Below are 26,812 nucleotides of genomic sequence, written 5' to 3' on the forward strand. Positions count from 1 at the left end.
GCTGAAAGAGCCAGCCGAAAGCATACTATTGACATCAGCCGTTGCCCCAGAAAAGCGCCCATTGCGAGAGAAAGAGAGAGGGCTCTGGACACGGCTCCAAACATGGACGGTCTCGGGATTTTCAATAAATTGTTGCTACATTGTTGACCGGATGTATGGACATTACTATAGGCATTGGTCATGTCAACACTCGGACGATCTTCAATCCATGCTGTAGGTACCCTGGTCTGGCGCTGTTCTGATTGAGGCAAAGCTCAGAACTGATGGTGGCGGGGTTGATGAGGGGGATCCAGTAGTCCGGGCACGAGGCCAACCTTGATTCTGCCTTGTGGGTAGGTACCTCCTCGGCGGTCTACTCTTTTGCAAACCGGCAGACCCCTGCTATGCGAGTGCAGCCTCCGACGGGGAGGGAGGCAAGTTGCAAACATTATAGTATAGAGCCCAACGATTTAGACTCGTCATGAGATCCTTCCCTAGGTTTCTCTCTTCCCGGCCGATCACAAGGTTGCAACGCCACTAATAAACCCAGTCCAGCGTTTCACACGCTCAGCTCTCACCTTCTTTCCACTCGATTCGGACTCTCACTGCCGGGCAACAACACCCAAGCAAGCAACGGTCAGTCTCGATCATTTCTCACGGTTTGTGTCTGATTTACCGCCGCCTACTTCCGCCATCAGTCTTCGTCCAATCTGGATAGTCTCTGCCGCTCCACGCTGTCGCTGCCAGAACCTGCGAATGTTGTCAGTTTGCCAGTCCTGGCCCCCATTGCATATCTCAGAGAGACCGTCAATGTAGTGTAGCTGCGGGAGAGACCCACAATTCTTCAGGGCTGTCGTGGCCCTTGATTGAGTTACGCCGCGCTTCTTCTTCGAGGACCTCGCGGGTGATCTTCTCTCCTCCACTTAGTCCGGGACCAGAGGCTTCGTCAGTGAGATCCTGGCCGAGGGTCTCTTCCAACAAATGTTTCCTCATGGCGAATCGTTCGCCTCGCTCCTTCTGCAGGCCAGGTCTATCCATCCTCCCAATGACGTGACGGACGACGGATTGGATAACTAGGTAGAAATGCTCGGCGAAGATGATGGACAGCAGCAAAGCCCAGCCGCAAATGTTCCATGGAGATCCGTCTGGCCCATGCCTGTCTTTGAAGAGGTACAGCAGAGTCGCGCTGGTAATGCTACCGAGCCATGATAGAAATCCAAGCGCGTTGAGCCACGGTCCAATCGAGTCCGCCCTCCAAGGAATAGGGCGCTTGCTCCCCATGGCGATTTTCATAGCATCAGATCTCGCCTCGATCCAGTTGTTGACGAGAAAGGAGCATGCTGTCAGAGGCCAAACAACCGAAAATAGAGACAGATATCCTGTCACCAGTGAGTAAAGGGGTCAAAAGGTATGGCGGAGGGAATCAATCGTGGTTATCAAGGTGGTTTTTTGTCACGTACCGAATTGAATGACCATCTCCCTGTAGTCGATCGCCACATCGTACTCATCAAGCTCAGCCTCGTTCCGCACCCTAGCCAGGAATGCGGCCTCCTCCGGCTCGTCCTTTGGCTGCGGGGAAGCTGCAGACTTTGAACCGATCTCGGTCTGGACGTCCTTGACGGCCCGGAAAGCCTTGCGCTTGGCATACGGCACGATGTTCTCGAGGGCGAAGTTGACAATTTGCGCCGTGACGGTAAAGTAAATGACCTGTTTGGTAAGCCTATCTGGATTGATCTCGAATTTCTTGGTTGGTAGCGGTTTGCCCTCTGCAGTAAATCGCTGTGCGGTGAGCTGGAAAACATCCAGATACGGAGCCAGAACTTTTCCAAACGGTACGTAGACGAACGCGGTCAGGGCTATTGGTAGATATGAAGTAATGACATTGAGCACAAAGAGCTTTTGGACGAAGGCAGCCTCATGAGCTGTATCCCTGGTCAGTAACAGGCGCGTGATAAAACACAGGTGCATGCGTCGTGCGTGATGGGGGCTGTACCATCTTCGGTTTCGTAATTCTCCAAATGCGTAAGCTTCTCGGCAAGCCCGGTAAGAAGGGTCGAGAATGTTGGCATCAGGACCGTCAGAATGATAGTCGGCAAGAAAGCCTAAGGGGGCCTCGAGGTTAGGACGAGTTTCGCTCCTAGATTGCCCGTACTTACCAAATACTGCCCGAATGGCCCGCTGTATACTTCGCAAATAAATATCTCGATGGCGAAGCACGCAGCGATCAAGCCCCCGAGGACGACGATGCAGGCTATCGCGAAAGGAATTTGGAGAAGTTGGCGCAAGAGTCTCTTCAATGGAGAGTAGACCCTGACGATCTCTCCTGTAACGGGGTCCTGCGCTTCTCTCTCAAACTGAAACTTGGATCGGGGGAGTTGAATCTTGGAGACTCCACGGACCGACCACTGCATAGAGAGATCAAACTCCTTCACCTTCCAGTGCTCGAAGAAGATGACGCACCATAGCGAGTTCACGAGAGCATAGAGCCACGAGAACTTGCCTAATATGAGCCACGCACCAAGGCCGAAGGCCGCAGGGAAAAGCAGGAAGGTGAAGTATGACTGGAGGAAGGCAAAATAGAAGGCGACCTTTTCGCCAAACTTGTCGCGGATCTGGTCGATATCGCCATCGTCTAGGAAGTACTTTGTGCTCCACTGCTTGATCCAAGTCTTGTTGAAGGCGTGATTGTGGAGTGGGAAGATGGATGCGACAAACTTCCACTGTCCGGTCCTAGACGTTACGCCGGCGCCGCCTTCATTTTTGGACTTAGTTATGAGCAGATAAGCCAGCCTCAGCCTCTCGGCTTCCGACACAGGCTCGCTACGGAAGTATTCGTTCAGATCCTTGCTGGGGGCTACTGTCCGAACTCCGTAAAGCCAGTCTTGGACTCGATATCGGTAGGCTTGGGAAGCGAGGAGCTTGTCGGAAACGATCTTGGTAAAGATGAGGATCGAGTCGTCGCCGCCGTTCCGAACTTCGGTAGCAAAGCCGACATTGGCCAGCGCTTCGATGAGCTGGACAAAGGCTGCTTCCGCTTCTGCTTTTTCTAGGAGGCTGTCAGTAAGAGGTCTTAGTGAGGACGAGTCCGTGGAAATACCTGAGGTCGGGACTTTGTAATGGATCACGTAGTCGACGCTGTCCACCCACTGATTAGGCCATCGTATGTACACCGGAATATGGTCGGCAGTGGTTCATACCCAAAATTAGACTCGAGGCCTGGTTCATGTGTATACAAGCTCCGAAGCCCCGCCATGTTTGGCGTCCCACGATTCTGTGGGTTGGTGATGGGAGGTGAGCGCGACAGCTTGGAGAATAGGAGCAGAAGACAATGACGCTCCAAGATATTAGTGTAGAACAGTTGGCATGCAGATCACCCCCTTACGTCACCTGCACTGCTTGATCCCTGTCCCTTCCAGGTTGTTTCAGCTCCCCACAACATCCGCATACATGAACGGGCCGTGCATACCCTGTCTAGCTTCGCCTGCGACAATTGGTTGGAGAATGGAGGAATTTTGATGCTCTGGGATTGAGATGTGAAGTATGGAAACCGGGAGAGTCCGAAATCACGGTTCAATCTCCGTGTAAGTGCACAAGCAATTGCCTAATCAGGAAGAACAAATCACTAAACCCAATTGCAGGATTAAAGGAAGAAGAAGGAACTGCGTCATCGCGATCGTATTCGATGAAGACATTTAGAATCTGCGGTCGGGCAATCCGTGCCATTTGCTCCTATTAGACAAGAAGAGCTAGCCGTACTACTTGTAGGTTGCTTGGGAGACATAAGCAGCTTTCTTGCCAGTCAAAGAATAACTTGGATCAAGAGATCGGAATATTTAGGAAAACGAAGAAATGATGAGTGGTGTTTTAACCATAGCAGCAGCCAGGCTGGGAAAAGATGTTGTCGATTCGTTCTACAGGCACTGCGCACGCCAAGTCGATTGACGGAGTGCGCTGACTAAGCATATAATCCCTATGCGACCTGATCACGTACCCTTGTGCACTTACACGGATCTTCATCTGTAGTTCCATCAATCCTTACCGCAGATTGAATGGTCTTCCATCAACAACGACCAATCACCCAAAAAAAAGACATGGGTCTCCTAACCTGGCTCGGCCTCCGGCGAACCGACGTCTGGGAGCGCCCAACAGTAGTAGACGAGTTCCTCTCGTCGCCGCTCCAATCCGTCATCCGGCGCATGTTCCGGGCCATCCTATTCCTGCGCGGCAGGCCCTTCCGACCGGCCCGGGACAGGCGACGCATCCGCGTGGTCTGCATCTCGGACACGCACAGCCGGACCGTCGCCGACGTGCCGGACGGCGACCTGCTCGTCCACGCCGGCGACCTGACTGACGACGGCACGGCCGACTCCATCCAGCGGCAGGTCGACTGGCTGGACTCGCTGCCGCACCGCCACAAGGTCTTTGTGTGCGGCAACCACGACAGCTGGTTCGACCCGGCGGCCAGGAGCGCCGCCGACAGGGAGTCCGGGAGGGCGCCGGATCTGAAGTCTCTGCGTTACCTCCAAAACGAGTCGGTGACGCTGGAGTTCGAGGGCGGTAGGAGACTGAATGTCTACGGCGCCGGGGACATCCCGCTGTGTGGAGGGTCCGACTTTGCGTACGTCCATGGCACCAGGCTTTGTAGGGACCGTGATCGGTTGAGCTTGCTGATTTCTCACCGGCGTCTGTCAGCTTTCAATATGCTCGCCAATCAGCCCCTTGGGCTGAGAGGATACCCGTAGAGACGGATGTCCTTGTAACCCACACCCCACCGGTACGTCCCAACTACTCTTGCTCATTCAATGCCCTCATCGGGGGCGGCTGAACTAGATGTTCATTGTCGTCTCTAGCGGTACCATATGGATCTCGACATAGGCTGTGCCAGTCTCCTGCAAGAGATATGGCGGGTGAAGCCCAAGCTGCACGTATTTGGACACGTCCACTGGGGCCATGGGAGGGAATCCGCCTACTACGACGAGTGCCAAAGAGCCTACGAAAGCCTCATGTCGAGGCCAAAGAGGGGCCCGCTCTATGACCTTGTACCCAATGCAAGCTGGAAGGAGGCATTCCAAGTGATATACTATGGGATCCACAGCATCCTCTGGAAATGGCTCATGCTTGGCCCCGGTTCCAACAACGCGGGCCTCTTGGTCAACGCTGCCCAGATGTATGGAAATACTGGGAAGCTGGGCAATAGGGTCACGCTGGTAGACCTGTAAAGGACAGCCTGGAAGTTTTTAAACAAATACAAGAATAGGGGGTGGGAATTGTCCTGGAAGTATATATCATGTTAGCCTGGTCCGCCGGGATGAGATATACGACATACGGGTGGAGTGAAATATGAGATTGCAGGAGAACATGCAGAGCAGGGCACACAGCACCGGACGACAAGACATGCCTATTGCTTGTCACCTCAAAAAAGACGCGGGTCCTTTGCCAATAGATGACGGGAAACAGGGGGTATATTCCAACAACAACCCAGAAACCTTTCCTTTTAGTCTAGAACAGTCACTAAACGCCGGCCCCAAAAGCAAACCCAGTCTCGTCTCTTACACCATTATCCTCCTCAGACCCTCCGTCCCGCCCAATACACGCCGCCCAGTCACGGCACACCTGCCAGCCCCGCTCTCCCACTTCCCTTCCTTATCCTGCATGAAGTCCTCCTGCTTCGGGTGCTCACCGGCAATCCACTTGTGGATACAGCTATAGCAGTACACGAACCCCGTCTGACACGCCGTCGCCGTGACAATCTCCCCTTCGCAGATGGGGCACAGTTCCGAGTCCGCCGCCGGCGCGACTGTGTACACGGGCAGCAGCGACGGCGTCGCGACCGGCGCAGTCTCCGCCAGCCTCGCGTCGTCCTCCCGCCCGGCGGCGGCGCCGGCCCCCTTCTCCTCCCGGCCGACGCGGGCCGCCTCGGGCAGCCCCGTGACTATCGGCGTGGGCAGGTCCAGGCCCTCGGCTGCCCTCCTGGACAGCTGCCTTGCGAAATCGGAGGCGTGCCACCACTCGAGGAACTTGAGCGCGAATATGCTCGTTGGCAGCAGCACCGACAGGCCGCCCAGCACGCGCGCCCCGACGTTCCTGGGCGAGAGGGCCGAGGAGCCCGCCGCCGCTGCCGCCGCCGTCTTACCCAGCGCCTCGATGGCTTGGTAGTCGGACGCATTCATGCGTCGGAGGCGCGTGCCGACCAGCCACATAAAAGGGTTGTGGTAGGTAGATCGGTCGAACAGGTAGGCCAGGCCAAACGCCAGGGCCGAGAGGTGGTACGCGGCATTGACACCCGGGTACGCGTGCGTCAGGAACCAGCGGTAGCAGAACAGGAGCCTCTCCCGCAGCGACGCCCCGGCCGGGAGGCGGTTGTACGCCGAGCCGAGCAGGCGCCTCGGCGCGTTGACCTCGTACGCCTCGTCCAGCTTGCGCTTGAGGTACGGCACCACCACGGCCACGGCGAGGTTCCTCCACAGGTCCCCGCCCCGTAGCCGCAGGGCTTCGCGCGCCGCGTCCGGCGCCCCGACAGACGCCCGCGGTATCCCCCCGGCACGCGCCTTCCCCCCGCCGCTGCCGCCACCGCCGGCGACGGCTAGCTCCCTCCGCAGCCCGTAGAAGTGCTCGGTGAAGGAGCCGCCGCGGGTCCGCAGGTAGTGGCGCTCAACTAGCAGGGCTAGGAGCGCGTATAGCTCGTCGAACGAGTTGAGCATGCGCAGGAGGTGCCGAGGGTAGCGCTGCGTCGCGACGGTGAGGAGGTAGCGGAGCGTCGGGGGTAGGAGGGCTGATAGCTGCGCCTCCGAGAGGAGCTCAAAGAGCGACGGCTTCGCCTCGTCGAAGGAGCTGGCGCGGAGCGCCGTCACGAACTCCATGATGTGCGCGCCGCAGGAGGGTGATTCTTCGGTTTGATTTGTGTCCTATACCTCTTCTCCTTTCTTGTTCTTTCCCCTCTCGTTGTATCGTTGGAAGTAGAGGTCGCGTTGCGCCCTCGACGCTTGACAGCTACATTTGTAGGTAACCAGATACAGCCGAGGTAAGTCTGACATGACGGTTTGGAGGCTGCGACGGGACGCGCTCGGCAAAAATTTGGCGGCCTGGCACCTGGCCGACAGGACCCACACTTGTAGTAACGTCCGGTCTCATGGCCGTACCGCAATTGAGTTCGAGAAACACCACTGCCTACGGAGTACAGTTAGAGGCAACCTCTAGCAGTCTAGTTTGCTCATCTAGTTCTGAATTTATGTGCTGCCTTTCATCTGCCCTCATATCGTCAGCTGGAGAAAAATTACTAGGACCCCCAGGACTCAGGCATGGGGCTGTCGCCAACATCTAAATTGGTGGTTTGTCTTTCTTATGTCTTTCTTCTTCCCAGCCTATTAGTTCTCTGGCATATATGCTTATCCCTCAACACTAAGTTGCTAGGATTTTCAATCTCGTCACCGTATTTCTCCGAATTGGATGGGTTGATTGATCGTTCCGATTCTCCTTTGGTATGGCTAATAAGAAACGGCGTACCAAAGGGCTAACAGCCTAGCCACCGTAAAATTATCAAATCGTCCCTTGCTGACTGAACCTCGGCATCCAAGCACCGCACTTGGAGATCCCCGTAGACACACTTCATTCAAACGAGCAGGACTCTGTTCAACTGTTCAATTATTCAATGGTTTAAATTGACAAGGACACTCTTTGAACCCCCATTTGCGACATAATCTCCAATCTACCTCCACCCATCCCCCCATAAAATGCCGGAATCACCGGCCCGCCCCGCAGCTCCCGGTCCGGAGCCGACCGGCGCGGAGGATGAGATTCCCAACAACATAGAGCGACTCATGGCGTTTACCGGCGGAGAAAGAGTGAAGGAGTTCCTGAAGATGGTCTTGGAAAACGAGAAGGAACCAGATTCCCAAGTAAGTCGGTTTCCAACTCAATTCCTCCTCCCGTTAGATCCTAGAGTCCGCAAGCAGCGGGCCATCAGGGGGTTATGAGTTGCGAGAGGCGAAGAAAAGACAAAACTTAAAAACACCCACCTAACCAGAGCCACCCCTCTCACAACCAAAGAACTGGATGACCCTCCTACTCCCGCACCTCCACTTCGTCTCCGCCGCCTCCCCACCCGCGTCCCCCACCCTCCGCGTCACCTTCCGGCACACCGTCCAGCCGGAGCACTGCAACGGCCTCGGCAACATGCACGGCGGCTGCACGGCGACGCTCTTCGACTTCTGCACCAGCGTCGCCATCGCCGCGTCGCCGGACCTGCGCCCGGGGTTCTGGTCCCGCCTGGGCGTCACCCGCACCCTGAGCACCACGTACCTCCGCCCGGCGCCGCGGGGCGAGGCCGTGCTGATCGAGTGCGAGGTCGCCCAGTTGGGGAGGAGGATGTGCGCGCTCAGGGCCGTCATGATGAGGGAAGTCGACGGCGCCCTGCTGGCTACGTGCGAGCATGGGAAGGTCAATACTGACCCGCCTGCGGCGGCGAAGCTCTGAACCGGGGGCTTCCGGTCGGTACCGGGGGGGGCGGCGGGAATGATGTGTGAATGGTGGGTTTGGGCGTGCCCGGGTGGCGTTTGCTACTATTATAGACTGCGTACGTGGGCCGCTTTAATGATGACAATATATTTCCGAGTCTGGGGGGAAAAGCAATGTGACACTGTACACTGTAGAAAAAGTGATGAACGCCCAAAATCTCTTTGCTGGTACAAATCGTATATAAGCCGTCTCCTTCAATTGACGAAGTCAGTGACCACCTCTAGGATTCCAATATCGTCAAGAAATGAAAACGCAACCTCAAATTCGTCATCCGAGTCTACGTTGTTCGCAAGGTGCTGGTCTATTTTGGGCATGAACTTGTCGAGGAGATCCTCCACCTCGTCGTCACCCTCGACCTCGTGGTCCGAGATCTTCCAGAACCCAGTCGGGCCGCAAGGTCCGTGCGGGTCGTAATCACTTCCCTCCATGTTAGCAAATGTTCCGATAAGTTGGAGACGGATTAGGTGGTGCATATCAAGCATACTTGTCGAACCAGTTGCCCATAACCCCCCGGGCGGATCGACGTCCGCCAACCTGGATGCCCTCGCTGCGCCACCGATCCTGGCCGTCGAAGACGGAGATTGTTGTCCATCTCACCTCTCCCTCAGGCGTCATACGCACCGTGCCTGAGATGATATGTTTTAGTAAACGGTCCTTGAAAATGCAGTCCACGCCCCCCAATTCGACCAAGGTCACTGGGGATGCCCGGCTCACCTCTGATGCCTGAATTGGCATTGTCGTCATCACCCGAATCGTCGACTGCCTGTGAGATGCCGCTGAAGTGCACAACGGGCAGCTCCTGGCCATCTTCCTTTCCGGGCGGCTCAATATTTGTCACGTGGATCCTCATCAGGATCACCCTCGTCGCCTCTCTCGCTTCAATGGGCTGCCGCGGAACATTGTCCGCAATATCCGCACCCAGGGGGAAGTTGTAGTCGAAGAAGTGGCTGTAGTCCACGAAGCAGACGATTCTGATCCAGGTCCCCGAGACATCGTAGGGATCCCGCAGCTGCAGCGGCGTGCGCTCCACGCCCTCCGGCCACGCCAAATAGCTGTTGGGCCACGTACCGCCAAACGGCATGCCCCATAAGTTGGCAAAAATGTTGTATTGTGTATCCAGGCGCCTCTTCTGGATGTTGTAGCTCAGCACGATTAGGATGGCTTCAAGCTTCTCCCAGTCGACCCGGGCGCTGCCATCGTTCATGAACGGTCCCCATTTGGTCCTATCCGTGTATTGCCGAAGGTCATAGACCTTGGAGCAGGCAAAAGGGTACACACACGAGTCGTCCACTCCTCCTATACCGGAGAGGCAGTGCAGCTTGGCGCTCTGCTGGTGCGCTTCCTCGGGCGGCTCTTGGATTCGATGGAGTCGATGCGGCTTGCTGCGAGCGCGCTCGAATAGGAAGGAGCGGCAAAAGAAGGCTGAGCGTGCTTCCTCAAAATCGAAGAGGTCGGCAAGGATTTGGGCATTCCGGGAGGAGAGTGGATGGGTAAGGTGGTGTTTTGGGCGTGGGCTACCATAGACCGACTTCGAGTTCTTCAGCAGTCTCGTGATGGTGTCATAGACGAATCGAAGCTCACTCTTCTAGGCGGCGGCAACGTCGACGCTCGTCAGATCGACGCAGTAGTTGTGAAACGCAGACCTGAGAGGGACCTCACCTTTCCCATGCGTGGCCCGTCGAAGATCTTCAGCAGCTTGACATAGTCCTTCAGTTCCTTCTCCCAGTCGAGGTCGTTGGATTGAGGCTTGTCCTGCGACTGATCTTTCAGCATCGCATCGCAGCGGCAGGACAGGGATGTGGGGCTTCGTTCAAGATACCAGAATACGAAGGTATATATCTCGGCATAGCGCCGCGTTCCCGGATAGGAACCTATATAGGAACCGACAGACACACTTTAGGGCATCAAGATCATCGGGGTCTACAAAGCGGAGGATATTATGAATGATCTCGGGCGGAATACTGTTTAGGATCGTCATCCTGGGCACATTCACAGGCGTGGCCGACCCGACTGCAGAAGGGATGGAGCTTGATTGAAGGTGGGGGTGGGGGGGCGTGTTGATGTCGCTGGCTGATCCGGTGAAACCACTTGATCGAGGAAGACGATCGAGAATAGACGACGAGTTCGTTGAAAGGAGGATGTAATATCCGTAGTCTCGCCCTAAAATCACCCGCGCATATGTCAGGGTTTTGTCACTATTGGTGGCTTGCCGCCAGTCCCTGTCAAGTGTTGGGAGTGGCGGCGTGGCCCATCCTTATCAAGGTATCCAAACCCCTTCAGGGTGATTACACTTGAGGTTGGGGAATCGGGGGGAGCTGAAAATGGCGGGGTATGTCATACATCATATTTCAAGTTCGTATCTTAGGTACTTACACTTGCGTGATCAGATCATACTGGGCCATCTGCAACATTTTATGTACCAACACCAACATCCGCATATATTTGAGATAGAAAAACATGTCCCTACAAGGACTTTGGGGTATGGGTATAAATGCTGTACCGTGCGTAAACGTCACTTTGTCGCGGCTCCGAACAGCTCCCAGCAGGCCGGGCGGGCTGTTACATGAATATACCAGGTATGCTGGCATGCTGTCGATGGGGGGGGATTTCTCTGAGCGGCGCGGTTTTGTCCTCCCCATCCAAAACAAATGTCCATGCAAAAGCTCCCCGTCCTCCGGGCTCTCGGATAGTCCTCCTCCTTCTTCTTCCCCCTCCAATATACAAATAGAAAGTGAAAGAGGCTCGTCTCGTTCCTGGCCTGGACGCCATGACCCCCATCCTACCCCACCCTAACCGGCGGCCCCCCTATTATTTCGTCCCATTCGTGATCCCTGCCGTCTCCAAGACGTTCAACTAAGCGGTTGGTCCGGCGTTGAGGTTGATGCAGTTCTGCAGCAGCGTGGCACCCTCGTGGAGCAGCTCCCAGCGCGCGACTTCAAAGGTGTCCTTCAGCACCATCAGGAGCGGGGTGTTCCGGTTGATGCCCTTCATGAGCTTCAGCTCCTCGGGGGAGGAGACCCGGCCGTATTCCAGCAGGTACTGCCGCATCAGCTGCACCTTCTCCTCCCGGGAGGAGGGCACGGGGGCGGTAGGGCAGGGCCCCTCGAGCGCGAAGCCGTAGCACCAGACGACCAATGCCGCAAAATACAGCACCCACGGGCGGTTGAGGAGCACGTCGTCGCGTGCCGAGTATGGCTCGTCCAAGTGGCCGTAACCGCTCGACCGCGGCGAGCCGAAATCATCGGGGACTAGAACTGAGCTCAAGAACTTGAGGGCGTAGTAGGTGGCATCCCGCGCCTTTGCCGACGGCGCCCAGATGTCCTTCATCCGCCGTTGCGCGCTGTTGAGGTCCTGCGTCCCGATGGCGCGGCCTAGCAGCCTCCTCGCCCGGGCGAAGATCTGGCAATCCACAATGTCCACGTGCATCGCCATGTGCGCCAGATGATGGAGAACGATGCGGCTCTCAAAGACCACATTGGCCTCGTTCCGATTCGACGAGTCGAAGGCATAAGGGTCCGATGAGTCGCCTCGGCCGGCCAGGAGCGACTTGTCGAAGTTGCTCTTCCACGAATCAAATGCCCTCGTCAGGGTCCCACGCCACTTATCTCGGCCGCCCAGGGCCTGGGAAACCCCGTTGCCGAGCGAGTTGACCTGGAGGTCTCGCTGGTTCATGTGCCAGCTGACGCTGAGCAGGCCCGCCATCAGGATGGTGCGGCCAAACGAGTTCGTGTGCACCTCCTGGTTGTTTAGCGTCCGCTTCAATCCCTCGAGGAAAGCGATGGGCTTGTTGCCCGCTGACATTAGGTTGTTCTCGATCCGTCCGACCTCGGCCCCGCTTGTGGCGTTCCACAGCTTCTCGTCGCAAGGCAGGGGGAGCCTCATCTCATGTGCAACCATGACGGTCGAGTGGCCGAACATGGTGGCGTGGATAGAGTCAATCACGAAAGCCGCAAACGCGGCGCGGCGCGTTGCTTCGTTTGTGACCCAATAATTCCACCAGTCCTCCGGACTATGTGCCACTCCCGATGACGAATGCCGTGACCCGTTCTGCCTGTCCGGATCGCGGGGGTTCGGCGGCGAATCCAACGCCGATTTGCCAATAAGCGCTCGTCCGCGGCGCATGAGCGTGATCGTTGTTGCGTGATGAATGTGTGCTCGCTCGTGGAGCTCCCGTGTGGAATAGATCTTCTCGTACACTTCGAGAAGTAACAGGGTCTGGAAGACCCAGAGCTTTGCGGGCGGTCGACAGTTAGGATCCTGGAACATCTCCCACCGGAGGTGCCAGGCCAGGAAGTTGGACAGCTTCGCGCCCGCCTTGGTGACCTTTTGGCCGTGAGCCTTGTCTAGGCACGCCGCGCCGATAGTCATCATCGCGATCAGCAGCAGGTTCTGGGTCTTGTCTGGCGAGAATGTCGGCTTATGGAGGATCGGGATCTGGTCGCTGAAATGAAGCCAGTAAGAGCCAATGTAGGCTTGCATCATCGTCCGGCTAAGCATGTGGCTGTCGTCATTGCGATCGCCTTCGATAATGCTGTCCCGTTGGCGCTCGACCGGCGCGTGCCCGTTCTCGTGGAATCTCTCCTTGATGAACTCAAAGATCTCGTCGCTCTTATCGTTAGAGATGTTGAAGACAGGGAGATTCTGGTCGACCAAGTTGGTAACGGCCATGACCTGCTGGGGTCCAGCCGACGGGAAATAGCCCAGCTGCGCGGGGTCGGCTCCGTAATAGGCGACGCCGTACTGATTTGCCGTGGCGTCGGCATAGCTGCAAATTGTTAACCCAACTGCTCAGCGACGTCGGCATTGAGCTTCAAAGACTTACCCGTACACCCCCGGCATTGGTGAGTTATCGCCCTGTCCCGAGTTGAAGAGGTACGCCATGAAGTCCTCAGACATCCCGACGTGAGGCGACTTGTTCATGACGCTATCACAGCCGAACACGGCAACCGTCGACTGTATGCCCATCGACTCGAGCATCATCATGTCGCTTGTGGGCTGTTGGTGGCCCTGGTCGGAATACTCGCCCGACGTCGCGGGCGCATATGTCGGCGGGGCTTCGCGAGGAATATTTACCGAGGCAGGGGCGAAATCCGAGGGGGGTAGGCTGATGGGAGGGAAATTCTGCGAAGCCACGTATGACATGACGACGGAGGACTGTGGAGTGTTAGTCGGCTGGCTGTGATAGCCGTGCTGCGTCGACGCGGGGGACAATACCCCGTAGGGCCCGACGTTGGTTTGCACCGAAGGGCGTTGAGGCCCCGGAGGAGAGTGGTGGGGGCCTCGCTGGCCAGGGCCCTGATGGTGGTAGCCACCGTCGTGATGCATGTAGTCCATGCCGTTGGAGTGTGGCCCGCTTGGATAGCCGGTTGGAGGCGTGTTGGTGACCGCGTACGGGCTACCCATACCATCCTTTGGCGAGTGGTACTGTATGGGTATGTGGCGGCCGTTGTTGTACCCGGTGCCTGGCCGGTTAGCCTCTGGCGAGGTCGAGCCCGTCGGCGCAAATGGCTGGCGGGTATCTGAAATCGGGGAGCCATGGCTCATGATTGAGTCCTTGCGATTGAGGGCCGAGCCCTTGGCCGTGTGCCTGTCCTTGTGCCGGTTGCACAGGTCCAGCCGGACGAAGGTCCGATTACAGTCACCCCAGTCGCACCTGTAGACCTGCTTAGGGTTATGGTTAAGTTGGTGTCGGTAGCTTTGGTAAATCGTCAGTCACACCTCCCCCTGTTGCCATGGAACATGCATGGGGAAGAAGAGATCGCGTACAGGTGCTCTGCCCTGGAGTAGCTTTTGCCGCAACCCTTCTCGGGGCACTCGAATTTCTTATCAAGGCCCTTGCGGCTCCTCCGCCTCTTCCTGGCGGGGCCGTCCGAATTTGACGAGTTCGCATGGTTTCCGTCGGCGTCACCATCCGCGGCATCGTCCATATCAAGTCCGTCGACATCCTTGTCATCGGACCGGCTGCGCGGCCGTCCCCTAACCTGGTCCTGGTCAGCCTCCTGCTTGATCCCATGCCGCGCTGTCGGCTCCTGGACTTCAGGCATTTTCGACTTGGAGCGTGCAAATGGCAGCGATGATTTAAGATCACTTGGCTGCGTGGCGAGTACCGAAGTCATGTTGCATCAAGTGTCCAATGAAGGATCTGTACGGCTGAGGGCCGGTGGGGTTCGCGCCGGTTAAGGTCGCACGAACGAACTTGCGACAGCGAAGCCAGCGTTCCTATCAATAGAGGGCGGGCCACTAGCTTTTCCTCAGCCTCAGAATCCAAAGTCGAGAACCGTTACACAGCAACGCAAGGCGCCGGGCTGCTGGTGGAGGCGACGAAAGGGAGAGGCGTTTGCGCCAGATACCGACAGCGAGAGAAGGCTGCGGTGCGATTCTTGCCGCGCCAAAGCGGGCGATATGGAGGACTCGCGGTTCAACCTCTCTGCCACACCAATTGGAGAGAGTTCTCAGGATGGCATGTCTGGCTGGTCCGGATTGGCTCGTTGTCGGGAAACTAGTCAAAAGACTAGAACAAGACAGGAAGACCGGTGTCGGAAGAGTACCGTCGAGGCTGGGCGAGATGGTCGGTCGGCCGAGATCGATCTCTATTTTCTCAACTTTCCCTTTCCTTTTTTTGCTGAGGAGAAGATCAGCGAAGGTGGTCTGGGAAAGTTATGCTGCCCGCCTGCCGCCCGTTGCGGTAAAATGAGTCCAGCAGGCCAGGTCTGGGCGCATTGAAACGAGCGGGAGGAGAGAGACAGGGAGGGGGGGGTGGGGGTGGTTACCGGCCGGGGGTGGAGGCGGGTGGGGGGTGTGCCTTTCTAGTGCACTACCTACGCAGTTCCTAGTGTAGGATGATGGATCCTGCCAGGACTCAGGAGAACGAGATCTGGTGGACCAAGCGCTCGGGTGGAGGTACACTATGGAATCCAGTAATGAGGGGGTAGAAAGGGTAGAAAGGGGGGTAACCTCCAGCACAGAACTTGGACCAACATATACAGCCAAGTATTTCTACATTATGGGATCTATCCGTACATCGGAACGATGGATGAATGTCCGCGTACCTGGATCTCCTGCTGATGATCACCTCATTCATCTGGTGTTAGTTGGCTGTCATCTTATGGATGTATCCACAGTACCATATTTTTACGCGGTTCCCATGCAACTACTAGTAGTATGTCCCTCTACTGAACTAGTGCAGTTTTCGGGCTAAATACGCGACGGCGGTGACGCGAAGCAGTTCTAACAATGTACATACAGCCGAGGGCTTCTGCTTGCCCAAGTAGGTACCTACATAGGTACATATGCGCACATGGAGTACTCATGACGACAAGAAAAACGGAGAGGAGGTGAGGATAGGACGCTGGAGAGCTCTCCAGCAGAGGGTCAACTTTTCCCCTTTCTTTTAAATCTTTTTTACCAGTGAGCCCGCCTCCAGGGCTTACCTCGGTACCTCCGCATAGGTAGGTACCTGGGTGGGGCCCAGTGACTCCCGTCCGCAAGGAGGGAAAATGTGCAGCACTACGGCGTTGTGGAGGTAGATACTGCGGAGAAAGGAACGTCGAGCCAGGCCAGTCGGAGATCGCATATTTGAAAACCCCACGCCTCCACCACTGACTGACCTTTGAAATTACGCCAGGTACTTTTTGGTCACTAAAAATAACTGGAGCAAGGGATTAATTACATCGTGAATTATCAGCACCTTAATTCAGGTTCTTGCCGTTCGTAAATTTGTTACGCTGGGCCTCCGTCGCGGTTTTCAGCGTTATGCGTCTGAGGGTGATGATGACAGTACTACGCATCCGTACCTTTTGGGAGAACCGGCAGGCTTTGGATTGGGAAGCGACGGTTGGTTTTGGGTTATTGTGCACAGTCCATCGACGGCCTGAGTACCTGGTACGACCGTAGTAGACGGGTCGGTCCTAGGATCTTCTTTTCCCTTGACCTCAGCCACCCCTAGATTTCTGGGGAAATGGCAGCAGAAATGTGGGGGTCTCTTCATGGTACACTACCTACCTAGGTATTGTATCGAGTCCCTAGCCATCGAATCCCCTACGTACCTACCGAAGTAGGTTGGCACTGCATATTGTGGACATATAGCGCGCTTCGTAATGCCAGCCTGCATGGACACCCTAGCATAGATGTCGTCTTGATGCTGGATCCTGAATTCTTGTGTAACCAGTAGATAGGTACCTAGCTCCCACCTCAGCATGAGCTGGGGCTGTTGGTGGTTTTCAGAAACACTCTAACCCCGATTAGGGACTGAGTTGTCCAATCAGTCTGCGCGCGAAATGGGACGGAAACCCCCGTCAGACCTCTTCGTGCCTTTTTACTCCGTCCGGAACAGCATGGGCCCAGGAACCCTGTAGACATAAAATACTGCGGCGTACCTATGTATGTACATAGTATTGATGCTTGGTCTCGTTTTCATGGCGGTTTGTTCCCGTCAAATCAGATTAAAAATGAGGGTTTTTAGGCTTGGATTTTCTCCTCATTGCCCGTAATTTTATGAAAAAAAAGAGAGGAAGAGAAACTGCTGGGGAAGGATTGAAGTTGAGCTAGAGAACGGAGTCTTTCCAATCCGATGATGCAGCCTCCCAGCCTCCCTAGCCTCAACTGCACGCGCTGCATTGTCTGAGAGGTAACATGAGCTCCAGGCCAATGCCGGTGACCGTGCTTTAGGGCTGGCGGCTTGGGGGCATTGACAGGCATGCAATCCATATTGACGACTATTACAGGGTGCGGATAGTTAGGGTACAGTACCTATGTAGGTAGTTAGGATGCGTGCGACAAGTGTGTGGTGAGCACACGCAAGTGTAACGGAGTATCTAGATTCCACATTACATGACAGAGCGGCTCTAACGCAGATCTATCAGTGATGATGAACACTTCTCCTGCAACGAAGATGGTCGGGGAGCCCGTAAATGTGAGTGGATGCAGTGCTGGTCGAGATGGGACTGACCTTTTTGCTTTCTGCCTGATGGGGGTGCTGTTGGACGACCATTTGGCTCAACCCTCCAATCACCTTGCACCATTCGATATGCAGGAGAACGCCGAGAAGCGCGGGGGTAGTCTTGCACCTGGTAAGCCTAAATTTGTTTTGTTGAAGAATTTTGCGGAGAACGGGGCTAAGATTGGCTGATGAATCCCTGTGATGAAGCAAATGTCGATCTCTTCGCCCAGGACAGGGCTGCTTCTCCGAGTCGCCTGGGCCTTTTGGGCAGACGAAGAACAACGAATGAAGCTGTAACAGATCTACAAGATGAGGGATTAACGGGCAAGTCGAGCGTGGAGACAAACTCCTTCTGCTTGTGCATGGGGGCAGTCCCGACGACTCGGCAAGATTGGGCCATGTAATCAGAGTCACAGTCTCACAAACTCGTCGTCTCTTGCTTTCCCCACACCGGTCAGGCGGAGCGGCTGATGGTCGAGATCAAAGTTGGTCTGTCCCAGTACTCTGGCACGCGACCGCAAAATGCCTCTTGTACGTCCCATGTCGAGGCATGGGATTGAAAAGTGGCGAGACAAGCAGGCCTGCCGTTTGAGCTTCCATTGCTCCCAGCCTCCCATTAGACCTTGCTAGTACCATCACAAATTATTGCCCGACAGTTAGCACATACAGAACATCCGTTACGGTGAAGGACAACCCAAGGGCAAGGCTTTCACTGCAGGCGCCGGAAATGGACAACGGATATTGTCCCTGTTCTGGGAACCGGGACAGGTGTCAGGGGTCGCAGCCCGCAGTCACAGCTTCAAGCTTCCCAGAAGAACACCATGGGCTGGGGCCGGTTCGGCGGTCCCCAGTTCCCCACCCCAAAAAGTTCCAGGGGGCTCCGACGCCCCATTCTCATGGCCAAGCCAGTGATCTGAGGCACCGAGATCCGGGAGCCTCGGAGCTAGCAGGCGAGAGACCCCGTTGGGCGAGGGAGCTGTGGAGCCCTCTTGTAAGCACCCTGGTCGATTCCCAGCTGACCTGCAGGTTGTGTGATGGGAAGGTGCCAGAGTAGTGGAGATGCGACTTCTCTCCATAACTCGTGGCGCAAGAAGCCACCATGATGCGCCACTACGTCTTAGCTGCAACCCCCAATCTGCACGTCGATGGAAAGGGCGAAGAAGCGGCAGGAGAACACCCTAAGAGGGGTAGCAAGGGGGGGTTGGTTGGAGTGAGACGGGCTGATCCGGATGGGTCGCGGGTGTACCATGTGTACTATGCCAACAGTACAGTTCTAGGCAGCAGAGGAATTGCCCGTCAGCACCCATCTCCGTCATTTGCGCAAGCATCAGGTTAAGTCTGCACTATGTAAGAGACGGCAAGCAACCTAAAAGTTATAGCCTCTTTCAGGCGTGGGGGTCGACTGCACTGTGCCTGTATCGACAAGGACGGGGAGAAACCCTCCCACCTCGAGGTACCTAGGGTTGTGTGAGGGCTGCCGTTTCAAAAGAAAAAAATAAAAATAAAATTGAAGTTCAGTGGTTATTCCCGCTTGACAGCCGGAGACCAATTGTGTTCCGCGGACCCTTTCCGCCTGCTCTTTTGAATGGTAGCGAATCATGTGCCTTCAGATTCCATTCCTGTCACGACCTATAACATACGGGTATGTAGCGGAGGTCTCCGAGATATCGGTTAAGCTACTATTTTGCATAACTACATGCGCACTAAATAGGTGCTAGGTAGGTATCCGTACGTGCACCTAGTAAATTGAAAGGGGAAACCCAGTGTCGTCACAGCCAGACCCCTGCCCCACTGGACAGAATTCGGTGCGGTGAGCAAAAGCCAGGCCCTTTTTCTCTGCACCCCCCCTCTCTCTCTCGACGATGCACATTGGCGATCACAACTTCCAGGGCTATTTCTGCAATGTGAGCGCCACGGCCACCGAATTCCCTTTCCATCTTGCCCCGTGAGCCACTCCTTCGCTCGCTGTTCCCGATCGATGGCGCCGTCAAAGGCTTCGAGGGGCGGACAGGAGGACCCAAAGTCGGAAACAGCAGCTGCGGCCAAGGACAAGGTCGGACACTCGAATACCCATCAATCCAATGGCAAACTACGACGTGTCGCGAGCTCTACTGGCTCGAATCTGCGAGAAGTATCGAATGCGGCAGCACCTGCAGCCCACACGGCGGGCGGAGTTGGCCAAGAGCAGAGCAACCTCAAGGTGCGTCCCTTGACATGACCCCGAACATTCTCTCCAGAGCATTGGATACTGACTTGAACGCCTCAATCCCAGCTCCAATGGCCCTTATTCCAGAGAGAAATGCTTCATTCCTACCGTCGAACCTACCGCCTCAATACCCCAACCGCCTTCTCTAGCGAACACCGCCAATGGGTTCTGTCCCGCCCTGGCAGTGTCGGTCTGCATTCGCCGACAATGGCGAGGCGTAAGGAATTTCAAAGACAGAGCAAAGACCAGCTCGCCAACACGGTGCGGAAGCACTTCAACGGACTCGGCGTCCAGGAAAACGACATCATCGTCGACTTCCTCCACAAGGTCAGGAGTCAGGGCGTGACCAAGTCTGGGAGGGCAAAGAGGATAGATTGTGAACGCCCAGAACATTAGACATGGAAGTTATGAGTCTCATATATATTCCCCCTCTCTTTCCCACCTTTTCCGACCACATTGCCCCATGCCAGCGGTTTAGAACTTCGGTGCAGAGTTACTTGGGTCCAACCTCGCACGGCCATACAGCGGGTTTCTGGGCAGTGAAATAGAGACGTGGGAACACTTAAACCGCTGGCGGTGAGGGATAATCTTCGTGTATATTATTGTATCTTCAAGATAGGTATTTCAGGAGCGCGAGGAAATGCTCTTCATGGGAATTCAGCATTTGAATAATCATCTGCCTACCCACTCGTGGTCTCCGCCTCCAACCGCGTGGGGTCGCGCGCCGCCCAGATGGTTCTGGATTAAGCCGAGCTTGGTGCCTCAGGTTATTAATCTCCGAACGGGCTCCATCGGCCAAGAAGATTAGTAGAAAAAAAGTTGAAGCTCAAGATCGCGGGTTATGTCATGAGCAAGCTCTCTCCTAATACACACCTTTCTTACGTCTTAGTTTCTGAATGCAACCCATGTCTTGGAAAATCGGGCTTGAATAAGAGAGATTTGCATCGTACCGTGCTAAGATGAATTCTTCTCTCTTGCCCAAGGCCGGCTGGGCCGCCCGACAATTCTCCCCTGCGCAGATATGCCCACGCCAGACATTGAAGGGCCGCCTTGGCAGCAGAAGTGCACCGATACGCAGCTTCGTACTGGTCGGCAGGCCTTCGAAGCAACGCGCCCCGAGGCCCGCAGCCCATCCACTCGTACATAGAAAGGTTGGTTGACAATTTGTCCTCTGGCGGGTGTCCCTCTCTGCTCACTCCTATCAGGCATTCCATGCGACATCAAGGGCGCTCGCCCAGAAGGACCCTTACAAAGTGCTCGGCGTAGATAAGAGCGCATCGGCCGCCGAGATCAAGAAAGCATACTATGGCCTGGCCAAGAAATTCCACCCCGACACAAACAAGGACGCGACATCCAAGGACAAATTCTCCGAAGTCCAGAGCGCGTACGAGGTGCTCTCCGACCCCAAGAAGAAGGAGCAATACGACCAGTTCGGTGCCGCTGGGTTTGACCCGAATGCCGGCCCCTCTCCCGGCGGCGATCCGTTTGGAGGCGGGCACCCTTTCGCCGGGTTTGGTGGTGGTCAAGGAGGTTTCGGTGGGCAGGGTGGATTTGGATCGAACTTCAACTTTGAGGACATATTCTCGGCGTTTACGGGCCAGCAGGCCCCGTTTGGCCGCCGGGGCGGAGCGCGGAATCCGTTCCAGCAGGAAATCTTGGTCGGCGACAACATCGAGGTCCAGACCAGCATATCGTTCATGGAGGCGGCGAAGGGGACCAGCAAGACCATCACCATCACGCCTCTTGTGACATGCAAAACCTGTACCGGAAGCGGGCTCAAGGAAGGCACGAAACGGTCCAGCTGCAAGGCTTGCGGCGGGACCGGGACTCGGGTCCACTTCATGCAGGGCGGTTTCCAGATGGCGTCGACGTGCGGAACCTGTGGCGGTACCGGCCTCACGATACCGAGGGGCTCCGAGTGCAGGAGTTGCCAGGGCGACGGCGTCGTCAGGGAGAGGAAGACGCTCACCATCGACATCCCTGGCGGGATCGAGGATGGCATGAGGCTGAGGGTCGACGGGGAGGGCGACACTCCCGCCACAGGCAAGTCACCAGAGGCGAACGTGAGAGCCGCAAAGGGAGACCTTTACGTTTTCGTCAAGGTCGCTTCGGACCCCAAGTTCAGCCGCGCAGGCTCAGATATCCTCTACACAGCCTCGATACCTCTGACGACGGCAATGCTCGGCGGAGAGGTCACGATTCCGACCTTGGACGGCCAGGTCAACGTGAGGGTCGCAACCGGCACCAGCACAGGGGATAAAATGACGCTGTCCGGCAAGGGAATGAAGAAGCTCGGCGGCCGGAGAGGAGGGTCCGGGGACCTGAAAGTGGAGTTCCGGGTTGCGATGCCCAAGTTTCTCTCCGCCAACCAGAGGACCATCGCCGAGATGCTCGCCGACGAAATGGGCGATAAAACGGCCAAGCGCGTCATGAATGTCAACAGACCTCGGTAAGTTTTGCGCCTCGCAGCCGATCCCCCCGGGAGACTGGACTGACCCTGTACCCGTTAGGTCTGAAGCCGCAACCTCTGAGGGGGATGCGCACAAGAACGAAGGCTTCCTCAAGTCCATGTGGCACAACCTGACGAACCATCCGGCTCACCAAAAGGGGTCGGATGAAGGACCCAAGGGCTCCGAGTCCAAACCAGACGACAAACCCGACACAGACAAGAAGGGCCCGGAAGAGTCCAAGAAGTCTGACGGGGGTTCCGACTCCAAGTAAAACGACGATAGATTGTATGTACCATATGTGTCTCTCTTTGCATTATGGGTCGCTTCGGCACGCGATAGGAGATAGACCAGTTAGACGGCTGCATGGGTGGGTGGTGTTTAAGGGGATGTTGTTGTTTTCGCTGTTTCTAACCGGCGTCGGCGTCGGTTTGTGATTGTGCAGTTACCTAGAGCAGAGACACTGCCGTCCTTAATCTGTTGTACACTACCTAGGCATTCTCCAAAAATGTAGATAGACAACAAAACCACTCTCATGGATATAGTAACTTCGCTTGCGGCCCCTGGGGCCCTTTTCCCCATTTCCTTTCTCCGCGTGATGAGTCTCCGATCAAGCTGGAGTCTGCCAAAAAGTAGATGCGATATCCCCTTTCGTGCGTCTCTAGCACAGGGGGACTTGGACTATTTATCGGGACACAACCCTCGTCACTCAGGGAGAAGCCGGGTGGGTGGGGGGGGAAGAGAGTCAATATGTCCGGCCACGTCTCGAACAACCTGACCTACTACATATTTGGCCAGTACTGGCACATAGTTCCCGAGTCTCTTCATAACACTCCCGGACCACAACCCTCCCCTGTCGAAGGCGCCTCGCCTCCTTCCGCAGTCACTATGGAGGATACGCGTGCATAAAAAGACGCCAACGGTAGTTAAGAAGTTGGACTTCCATAGATATATATATATTTATATCTCTCTGTGTGTGCGCGCACGTATCCAACCGGGTAACCAGAACCAAACCCAGAGTCGACCGAAGTATACTATGTACAGCAATATAAACAACGCAAGATCCTTTTCCCCCTTGAATTGAATGGTATATAAAGGTATCCCATACCCAACAGCCTCCTTCCTCCTACGCCTAGCTCCGCGATCCGACCTCCTTTTTTTTTATAAAAAAAAGAAAAAGTAAAGCAAGAGAAACCATCCCAATTTCCCCTCCGCCCAAAAACCACCCCAGGCGCCTGCCTCATTGTGTCACAGGAGGCTGAGGATGGGGACCACCACCTTGCTGCGCGTAAACGGCCGGGTGACCGGTGAACCCCGGAAACCCGCCGTACTGCATCAGATAGTTCCAGTCCATCGGCTCATTGCCCAAATCCGGGAAGGTCGAGTTAAACATGTGGTTGGCCATGTCGACCGAGGGGAACATCATGCTGTCGTCAGTCATCGCCCCGGGCCCCTGCCCCATCTGCCTGGCAGTTTCCGGGCCGGGCTTGCCGCCAGAATACATGCCGGATGGATCTCCCGCCGCCGCTCCCGGTCCGCCCACGTCCGGGTTCCCGGGTGCGCCTCCGGCAGCAGGATTGGGCCCCGGGCCGCCTGGGGCGCCTTTGCCCTGCCCCGCATTCGACGGCATCGAGACCCCCGACACATACCGGGACCTATGTTGGCGCAGCAGCGTGATCAGCCTGGGGGCCTGCACAGTCCTGCCCAGCTGGAGCTCAGCATCCTCGTGGGCGTCCCAGGCCTTGATGAACAAATTCCCGAACGCGATGTGCATTGGGCTCCTGAGGTTGCGAATCAGCCCCCTGTGCTCGTGGTTGTCGCAGATGGCCTGCCAAGCGCGCTCGCATAGCTCGCCCGTGTTGTACCGGCGCAGCTCCGAGACGAGGAAGATGTAGGCCGGTAGGGGGAAGTGGAGATTGGTGTACCAGAGGAAGCCGCGGACGGCGTCGGTGGAGTAGATGACGTTGTCGAATTCTACCATCTGGATGGCATCGACGAAGAGGGCGTCGCGTTCCACATCGTCGACGCTGGTGGCGGCGACGCCCCGACACATGAAGCCGATGATGCGAAGCTTGCAGAGCGACATGCGCGTCATAGTCAGGGTGAAGAAGTGAAGGGGGTTCTTGGGGTCGCAGTGCTTGAGGTAGACTGATTCGATGTATGCGCAGTAGGCTTCAAGGTCGTGGGGGAGGATCTGGTTGGCTACATGCGTAACAACATCGGGCGACGAGGGAGACGGGCTGTACTGCACGCGTGGCCTGTTGCCTGCTCCCACTGGGTTAGGTCGGACACCGCCGGGAGCGGCTGCGACGGTCATCTCAACGCGAGTGAGGCAGAAGAGCATCTCTGTCGGCCCTCCATAGGGTGCCGGGGGGTCCTTGGCATGAGTATACAGGTCCGTATCATTGACATTAAGGGGAAGCCGGCAGTCGCCTCCGCTGGAGGAGAGAGCAGTAATAGCCGACCCGGTGATCTCGGCGATCCGTTTGTCCAAAGCGACAATTTGCCACCAGAGACGTCGCCGTTGCTCGGTTTCGAATGGTGGTAGGTTGAACTGGGCGCCGTCACGGTGCAGACCGAGGCGTGTGGCTATACGAACCGCAATGCCAATCAAGCAGAAATGAGACCGGGGGTCGACGTATCGCACCACGCTAATCTACATGTAAGTTAGTATTTCAGTTCGAAATGCGAGGTTGTCCAAGATAGGAAATGATACCAGCGAGGAGGGGAGGGGAAGAAGGGGATGCGAAACGAGAGGAGGGCAGGGCGGAGAGAAGCAAGCTCACCAAGTATAAGAACAAGGCCTGCAGGACCATGATTTCTGTTGACCTCATGAAATTGGCATTAACCAGAGCTTGCTGCGTAGCTCCGTGATATTTAGTCAGGAGGACGGCCCTGTCCTCGCCGAAGGTACTTTGGACCTCCTCATCTTTCATTGATGTGACGGCTATGAAGTAGATGGCGAACATCAAGGCCTCGAGCGGCCTCGAGATCTTAGAAGGGTCTGCCCCTGCTCCGACTATCTGCGCCTGGAGAGTCGGTACGTGACTTATCTTCAAGAGAGGGTTGATATTGTTGATGTAGATCTGCCACAGCTGAAATATCTGGATGGCCGACGGGTGTGAATTTGTTACGCGGACCTGTGAGCCACCGACGACGAAGGGAAAGCCATCGGTGTTGTCAAACATGGTGTCGAAGGCATGATGAATGGTGGGGCGCTCGAAATCCTCATCCGAGGAATCGGTGAGCATGTCATCGTGGTGGGCCCGATACTGAGGGACGAAGTCAGGTTACCTGGTGGATAAGGAAGGATTGGGGGGGTGGGGGTGTTTTTTGCTAAGGCACCGGGGATGGGTGGTGACAGAGTGCCGCAGTCCAGACCGACCAAAGACGGGCCGGGCCTTGTGGGACCATCATCGTCACGAGAACTTCGAGGGGAGAGAAAGAAAGTACGGAGGGACGATAATATTAAACTCCCCGATGTACGAACCTCTTTGTAGTATGGGAACCATTTGAGCGGTCTAAGGTAGTCAGATGTCAGGGAGCGTTGTCCGCAGAGAAGATAAAACGAAGATATGTTACAACAAAAATGGGGGTTAGGTAAGGTAGGTAGACTAGGTAGAACTAACTTTTCGGCTTCTTGACTCCCGGGGGAGTTGTATTCCCGCGTGCTTGCACCCGAGGAAGTCTTCAGGCCGCTGAGGTCCTGCTCCAGGTCGGTAACATCGTCCGTGCCATCCGGGGGCTTGAAGTCATGGCCGATGGGGTCGAAGGCGACTCCGTGCTGGGACATGAGCGCCTCATACTTCTTGAGGCGCTCGATCAGGTCCCGCTCGTGTGGCTTCTTCTTCCTCCTCCTTGGGGGTTGAGGGGGTACAACCCTGCACTCAACCTGCGCCTTCACACAATTGGCGCAGGGCTTCTGCTTATCACAACGAACCTTGCGTTGCTGGCATAAGACGCAGGAGTGTCCTCTGGTCAGCTTCATAACCGATGGATCATGGGTAGGGACCGCAAGCCTCTCCGTCGAGCGAGGCTCAGCCGATTCGGTCTCCATTGTAGAGTTATAAGTCGCGAGTGCGGCCACTGGACCGGCCCCTCGGGTCCGAGGCGAAGTTAGACTGTCGAAGGCTCCAGAGGTACAAGTAGACCCTATGGCTCCCCGTTTTTTTGTCTTACTCGATCAATGCAAAGCCATGCGCGGAGCCGCGCATGCCCGCTAGAGGGAGGTGGAGGTGCGCACGAGGCCAAGGCAAGATTGCCGCTGCCACTCAAGGCCTGCAGACAGTCCTGTCACTCGGTTTAAGATGGCGATCTGCGGCGTCCCGTTGACAGCCTCACAATGCTTACTGCTGGGGGACGGCTATCCGTGTCACGCTGGGCGCTGCCGAGAGCGCGATACTCGATGCACTGGATAGCGGCGGATGGGAGATGGTCACAGAAAGAGGGGAAGAGCAGGGAAGAGCGAGGGCGATCGCGACAGAACAAATGACAGATTGGAATGATTGGAATGGCTGTTGGTTCAAAGAAAAGCTAACCAACTGCTCCTCAGCCTTACAGGAGGCCGTGGGATTGGATGCAGCCAGAGGGGGGCTACGTGAGGTACCCAGGTACTTAGGGTCCACTGCTTACCAGGATGGATGGTGGGACCTACCAACCTAATAAAAGCCGCGAGCGACGAGCTGTCTTCTCCTCGGTCCCGAGACGTTCCTCCCCGGTCCCGGACGC

The 26,812-nt window shown here is 56.1% G+C and overlaps 8 protein-coding genes across 8 annotated transcripts; 3 read left to right on the top strand and 5 right to left on the bottom strand.

Annotated features, from left to right (window-relative positions):
* Positions 1-626: 626 nt before the first annotated feature.
* On the bottom strand, positions 627-3,232 carry QBC33DRAFT_575443 (DUF590-domain-containing protein; the record flags this gene model as incomplete). Its single annotated transcript, XM_060430827.1, has 7 exons — positions 627-729; positions 818-1,358; positions 1,440-1,901; positions 1,973-2,081; positions 2,136-3,025; positions 3,077-3,114; positions 3,177-3,232. The coding sequence occupies 7 exons, from the start codon at positions 3,230-3,232 to the stop codon at positions 627-629; spliced, it is 2,199 nt and encodes a 732-aa protein (XP_060287576.1).
* Positions 3,233-4,070: 838 nt separating this feature from the next.
* Positions 4,071-5,198, top strand: QBC33DRAFT_510888 (calcineurin-like phosphoesterase; the record flags this gene model as incomplete). Its single annotated transcript, XM_060425796.1, has 3 exons — positions 4,071-4,597; positions 4,672-4,753; positions 4,830-5,198. The coding sequence occupies 3 exons, from the start codon at positions 4,071-4,073 to the stop codon at positions 5,196-5,198; spliced, it is 978 nt and encodes a 325-aa protein (XP_060287577.1).
* Positions 5,199-5,419: 221 nt separating this feature from the next.
* Positions 5,420-7,082, bottom strand: QBC33DRAFT_565536 (putative pex2 pex12 amino terminal region protein). Its single transcript, XM_060430419.1, has one exon. The coding sequence runs from the start codon at positions 6,837-6,839 to the stop codon at positions 5,529-5,531; it is 1,311 nt and encodes a 436-aa protein (XP_060287578.1). The 5' UTR covers positions 6,840-7,082; the 3' UTR covers positions 5,420-5,528.
* A 464-nt stretch (positions 7,083-7,546) lies between these two features.
* On the top strand, positions 7,547-8,540 carry QBC33DRAFT_151517 (putative thioesterase superfamily protein). Its single transcript, XM_060422166.1, has 2 exons — positions 7,547-7,874; positions 8,026-8,540. The coding sequence occupies exons 1-2, from the start codon at positions 7,710-7,712 to the stop codon at positions 8,449-8,451; spliced, it is 591 nt and encodes a 196-aa protein (XP_060287579.1). The 5' UTR covers positions 7,547-7,709; the 3' UTR covers positions 8,452-8,540.
* QBC33DRAFT_523483 (uncharacterized protein) lies at positions 8,342-10,244 on the bottom strand. The gene is made up of 4 exons (XM_060426637.1): positions 10,153-10,244; positions 9,208-10,078; positions 8,978-9,119; positions 8,342-8,910 (listed from the first exon to the last, which is right to left on the bottom strand). The coding sequence occupies exons 1-4, from the start codon at positions 10,159-10,161 to the stop codon at positions 8,688-8,690; spliced, it is 1,245 nt and encodes a 414-aa protein (XP_060287580.1). The 5' UTR covers positions 10,162-10,244; the 3' UTR covers positions 8,342-8,687.
* A 1,102-nt stretch (positions 10,245-11,346) lies between these two features.
* QBC33DRAFT_444292 (zinc finger protein klf1) lies at positions 11,347-14,609 on the bottom strand (the record flags this gene model as incomplete). Its single annotated transcript, XM_060424267.1, has 3 exons — positions 11,347-13,258; positions 13,316-14,188; positions 14,260-14,609. 3 exons carry the CDS (start codon positions 14,607-14,609, stop codon positions 11,347-11,349), a joined length of 3,135 nt encoding a protein of 1,044 aa, XP_060287581.1.
* A 4,491-nt stretch (positions 14,610-19,100) lies between these two features.
* Positions 19,101-22,630, top strand: QBC33DRAFT_565540 (uncharacterized protein). Its single transcript, XM_060430420.1, has 4 exons — positions 19,101-19,631; positions 19,704-19,964; positions 20,843-22,086; positions 22,148-22,630. Exons 1-4 carry the CDS (start codon positions 19,410-19,412, stop codon positions 22,356-22,358), a joined length of 1,938 nt encoding a protein of 645 aa, XP_060287582.1. The 5' UTR covers positions 19,101-19,409; the 3' UTR covers positions 22,359-22,630.
* A 369-nt stretch (positions 22,631-22,999) lies between these two features.
* QBC33DRAFT_151688 (fungal-specific transcription factor domain-containing protein) lies at positions 23,000-26,328 on the bottom strand. Its single transcript, XM_060422167.1, has 3 exons — positions 25,575-26,328; positions 24,871-25,356; positions 23,000-24,740 (listed from the first exon to the last, which is right to left on the bottom strand). Exons 1-3 carry the CDS (start codon positions 26,139-26,141, stop codon positions 23,325-23,327), a joined length of 2,469 nt encoding a protein of 822 aa, XP_060287583.1. The 5' UTR covers positions 26,142-26,328; the 3' UTR covers positions 23,000-23,324.
* Between the last annotated feature and the right edge of the window lie 484 nt (positions 26,329-26,812).

The sequence above is a fragment of the Phialemonium atrogriseum genome (assembly GCF_030411735.1).
Source record: "Phialemonium atrogriseum strain 8032-3 unplaced genomic scaffold QBC33scaffold_2, whole genome shotgun sequence".
In the NCBI taxonomy this organism is placed as follows: Eukaryota; Fungi; Ascomycota; class Sordariomycetes; order Cephalothecales; family Cephalothecaceae; genus Phialemonium; species Phialemonium atrogriseum.

Coding starts and splice junctions, on each gene's coding strand:
- QBC33DRAFT_565536 (XM_060430419.1), bottom strand. CDS start 6,839: ATGGAGTTCGTGACGGCGCTCCGCGCCAGCTCCTTCGACGAGGCGAAG.
- QBC33DRAFT_151517 (XM_060422166.1), top strand. CDS start 7,710: ATGCCGGAATCACCGGCCCGCCCCGCAGCTCCCGGTCCGGAGCCGACC. Junction 7,875..8,025: donor AGAAGGAACCAGATTCCCAA/GTAAGTCGGTTT, acceptor TCACAACCAAAG/AACTGGATGACCCTCCTACT.
- QBC33DRAFT_523483 (XM_060426637.1), bottom strand. Junction 9,120..9,207: donor TGCCAATTCAGGCATCAGAG/GTGAGCCGGGCA, acceptor ATATCATCTCAG/GCACGGTGCGTATGACGCCT. Junction 8,911..8,977: donor ATGGGCAACTGGTTCGACAA/GTATGCTTGATA, acceptor CATGGAGGGAAG/TGATTACGACCCGCACGGAC.
- QBC33DRAFT_565540 (XM_060430420.1), top strand. CDS start 19,410: ATGGCGCCGTCAAAGGCTTCGAGGGGCGGACAGGAGGACCCAAAGTCG. Junction 19,965..20,842: donor TCGTCGACTTCCTCCACAAG/GTCAGGAGTCAG, acceptor CACTCCTATCAG/GCATTCCATGCGACATCAAG. Junction 22,087..22,147: donor ATGAATGTCAACAGACCTCG/GTAAGTTTTGCG, acceptor TGTACCCGTTAG/GTCTGAAGCCGCAACCTCTG.
- QBC33DRAFT_151688 (XM_060422167.1), bottom strand. CDS start 26,141: ATGGAGACCGAATCGGCTGAGCCTCGCTCGACGGAGAGGCTTGCGGTC. Junction 25,357..25,574: donor GGTTCCCATACTACAAAGAG/GTTCGTACATCG, acceptor TTCGTCCCTCAG/TATCGGGCCCACCACGATGA. Junction 24,741..24,870: donor AGGCCTTGTTCTTATACTTG/GTGAGCTTGCTT, acceptor ACTTACATGTAG/ATTAGCGTGGTGCGATACGT.